At 32.4% G+C, this 4,119-nt stretch overlaps 1 protein-coding gene across 1 annotated transcript; it reads left to right on the plus strand.

The window, feature by feature from the left end:
• Window positions 1-599: 599 nt before the first annotated feature.
• LOC119663859 (GTP-binding protein Rhes-like) lies at window positions 600-1,036 on the plus strand (the record flags this gene model as incomplete). The annotated part of the gene is given in 1 exon segment (XM_038073461.1): window positions 600-1,036. A coding segment is annotated over 1 exon segment (437 nt), but the record flags the coding sequence as incomplete, so codon positions are not given.
• Between the last annotated feature and the right edge of the window lie 3,083 nt (window positions 1,037-4,119).

The following is a 4,119-nucleotide window of genomic DNA, read 5'->3' on the forward strand; positions in this document are numbered from 1 at the left end:
ACCAAATAGCGAATGTAAACATATCATTCTTGACATATTGATGACAATATCCAAAATTAAATCTGAAGGCAATTTTTATTAATTGAGTTTGAAAAGTCCTGCTGTTTCCTATTTGAGCACCACCGCCCGAATAGATAAATCGAGGGTGGGAAAATAAACAAAAACAAATCAAAACAGAAAATGTCCAAACAAAAAATGTGCCACTTAATGAACCATAAAGTTCGATATCTATAGGCGACCATTAGCAGTGTAATAAAAACCAACAGGCGAAGGAAGTAACCAACCAATGAAGCAAGCGGTTCGTGGTTTCACACAAGAAGGCAATTACTTTCAATGTCAACCACCGTTGACAATTTAAGCAGCACTCAATACCACAAAATAACACTCGAAACCACTGTGTTCTGGCGCATAAAAGTGGGAGCAAATTTTTTTTCCAATTAATTTATCGTTTAGTGTGCCATCCAAATAGATACATTTTAACCATATGTATAGGCACTTACATACATAGTGCTATACATAAACGTGTAGGAGAAGCGTGGAATATATAGTTAAGCAAGGACACCGAACAAGAAGACCAGATGAGAATGCTGCCGACAACAATGAACCGTTGCCGAAATTGGTTCTGTGCGCGCAATAATAATAACGACTATGCTGAGGTTTCAATTAATGACGCAACTGCTTCCACACATCATGCTGTTGCAACACCAGATTTCATTAAAGATCACCAACCATCTACAGCGACTACCGCAACAACGGCTACTACAGCCACTACTGGTACGGGAGCTGGAACAGGCATTATTGGCGGTGGCGGTAATGCACATGTCGTCACTTTTCTCGATGATGTGCCGAGCGGCAATAACGGCATAGTTAGCACAACAAGTCGCATAATAACCAATTCGGAATTAAACGCTCAAGCAATGGATAACAATTCGGATGCTATTGAGCCGATGGACGATTTTGCATGTACTTCCGGTTCATTGCTGTGTGATGAAAATGCGCCATCATCGAAAAATTGCTATCGTCTGGTAATGTTAGGGTAAGTATACAAATACGATAAACTAAATTCCAATTAAGAATGATTTCAGTTCGAGCTTTATTAAATCATCTCATATTTGGCATCATCCTTTGTTGAAAATGTGCAGAGATACAGAAATAATTAAACGGATATAAGCAGCCTTTATCCCAGATTAGTTGAATACATTTCATTATTTTTCTGTTAAAGATTGTGGCTCGCAATTTGCTTCAATTCAATTGATTCCTTGTTGAATTCCTTTTTAATAATTTCAATTGATTCCACCCGTCATGTTGCTGTCATGTTACTCCCCCAGTATCATTAAAAAACAAAGGCAAGTAAAATTGATTATCCTTCATTGCATATTAAGCACAACCGTGGAATAAATCCACTTAAAGCACCACAACTCCAACTACGTGCGCGCTCGATGTGAGTGATTCCAAATTAATTAAGTAGATTATTTTAATTATTGAAAGCAAAGTATACACTGAAAAAATTGCTTAATGCTTTATAAATAAACAGAGTATTTGCAGGCTTTTTAAGCTTAATTCAGTAACCTTTTGTTAATTACATTTTAATATATACTGTACACATATTGTTGATATTTCATTTAAAAATTACTCTCAAATAAATGAAAAAGGTTAATACTTGGGCGTTTTCGATTCTGCCTTAAATGGCATGTATTATATGAGAACGGATTAGAGAGCAGTTATATTAAAGGTTATATTGTTATGGAGTAGTTTAACCTTTATTTGTTGGCATATATGTTAGTATGATATTTATAAAACATTTAAATTATAAATAAATTTAAAACATAAATATGATTTTATAAGTCATCTTTAGTCTGTTGTCTATATTTTAGGAAATAAATAGTCTTATCCATAAGATTTCTATTATTTACTCATATTGAATAAATATTTTATTGATTTATAATTTATTATTATTAACAAAGTTATAACGTTATTGAAACTTACATCTAATTTAAATAATAGGAGCTATCGCTATATGGCCTTAAGCTTGACTTATATATTGTGTAGACTGGTCTAATACCTTTCGCCTTCTTTCTGCCAGTAATATGATTCTTAGTTAAAAAAATTTTTGGTTCTTGAATAACAAAAAACTGATCCGAGATTTTTTCTATTCGTTCGAAGCAGTCACAGTTACAGTTTAAAAACTTTTATAGAGACTGAAGTAAATAATAAGTATACTATTCAAAGTAGTATCTGACATTATTTTGGTGCAACACTTTACCTGTACTAACGATGAATTTTGTTTAAGAGAATGATTAAATAATAAGTATATCACATCTAAAGTGGGATTTAACATTGTCTTGGTGAGACACTATACCTGTTCTATCAATTAATTTTGTTTAAGCGAATCATTTGCTTTGACCAGATAATGACTGTACGTTTAAGAATTGATCGTTATATAGTCCGATAGAAGCTCAAAAAAACAGATAATTCTTTGCAAATCAACCCAAATAGATATTATCACCTTCCTTTGTTGAATACCGGGTTTTAAAGAGTTTTAAATCAGTTTATTTTTTTAGCTCCTTATGTAATTGCATTTAACATTGTTGTTGTCATCTATTTCTTGACCCCAGTAATAATGCTCGTTAAAAATGAATAATTCCTTTTCTAACATTTGACAGGTTAATCACAGCAGACTACAAATTTCTTTCTGTAAGAGTCATTTTCAAGTCATTTTTTAAGCTTAAGATTAAGAATTTGAATGGTCGAATTTAATAGATTTAATCTCTCAGCAATCTCACAAGTTACTATCAATGTCGGTTCGTATCTCTTTTGTGTTTTGATTAGCTTCATCTGGCCTTCCAGAACACAGTGCGACTTTAGCATCAGAATTACCGAATGGCAATTTTGCAAACCAGTTTCGACATCGCCCTTGTCTCAATATATGTTCTCTTTAGAAATTTTATTATTATATTGAGGCTAGTGAAGTCAGTGCACTTGTACACTTTTACTCTCTATTAATTGTGCGGTTTCTTCATAATCCCTCTTTACGCCTGGACTGGGTTACTGTTTTTCATTTCATCAGACTAAGCAATAATTGACCTCAGATCTGCATACCTCCCCGAAAAGCCTGTTACCATTCTGAGATTCGATAATGCGGTGTTGGTAAGTCTGTCAGTCTTCGTAAATAATTTCAGGGTTCTATCCTTTATGTATTTTTTGATCGGATCAATCTTGAGGTCCCTAAGGATGTTATTCGTCCTAATGTACCATGGTATCTTGAAAAGTCTTCTCAGAGCATGGCTTTGTGCACTTTCTAGCTGACAAATAGTAGTGTTTGAGGCTTTGCTAAACGCTACACATGCATATAGAAATGGCGGTCGAATTATTTGGTTATACCTATAACAGCTTTCTGTTCTTAGTATTAAGATTTTAATTTTTAAACAGCGGTTGGAGGTGATGGAAAATTTTGACACTGTCATCCTTTTAATAGTTCAACTTGTTTAAGTTTATATATATAACCATAATATGCTATTCACAAGAATGGGTATCAATTAAACTGAAATAAAATTAAATAAAAAATTGATATGATGAATTCAGTCCTAAAACTTTCACTTTTGTTCCAGTGTACTTTTTTTGAATTTGTATAATACAGAGAATGAAATTAAAAATAAAACATATTTAAAAAGCGAATTTAATTGACTATACTCTCCCAGTCAATGTTTTTTTTATCCAAAAATAGTTTGCTGAGAACAGCAAAAATCAAATTGGTTTAATTTAATGTCGTATAAAGAAGTAAAGTTCATTGTCACGTAATTCGTAAATCTTCAAAATTGTTGTAAAATTTTATATGAGTTTTTCTCAAAAGATAACTAAACAGATAAACTTAATTACATTCGTGAGACTTGCACGTGCCAAAGAGGCTCGCCTACTTTTAAGTTTCGCACAAGTATCTCATAGTGCAATATTTCAGTAATAGACGCAGACCCAAATTAACGCACACAAACGTGCAAATATCTTTGAAATACCATACATTCAACTTTATTGTTTAGCAGGAATTGTTTTATTATCACGAAATTAATTAATTTTCGAATCATTTATGGCATTAGGTTAAAAATAATAAAATTAATTATAATT

This window comes from Teleopsis dalmanni, unplaced genomic scaffold, assembly GCF_002237135.1.
Source record: "Teleopsis dalmanni isolate 2A unplaced genomic scaffold, ASM223713v2 unscaffolded_contig_0993, whole genome shotgun sequence".
NCBI lineage: Eukaryota > Metazoa > Arthropoda > Insecta > Diptera > Diopsidae > Teleopsis > Teleopsis dalmanni.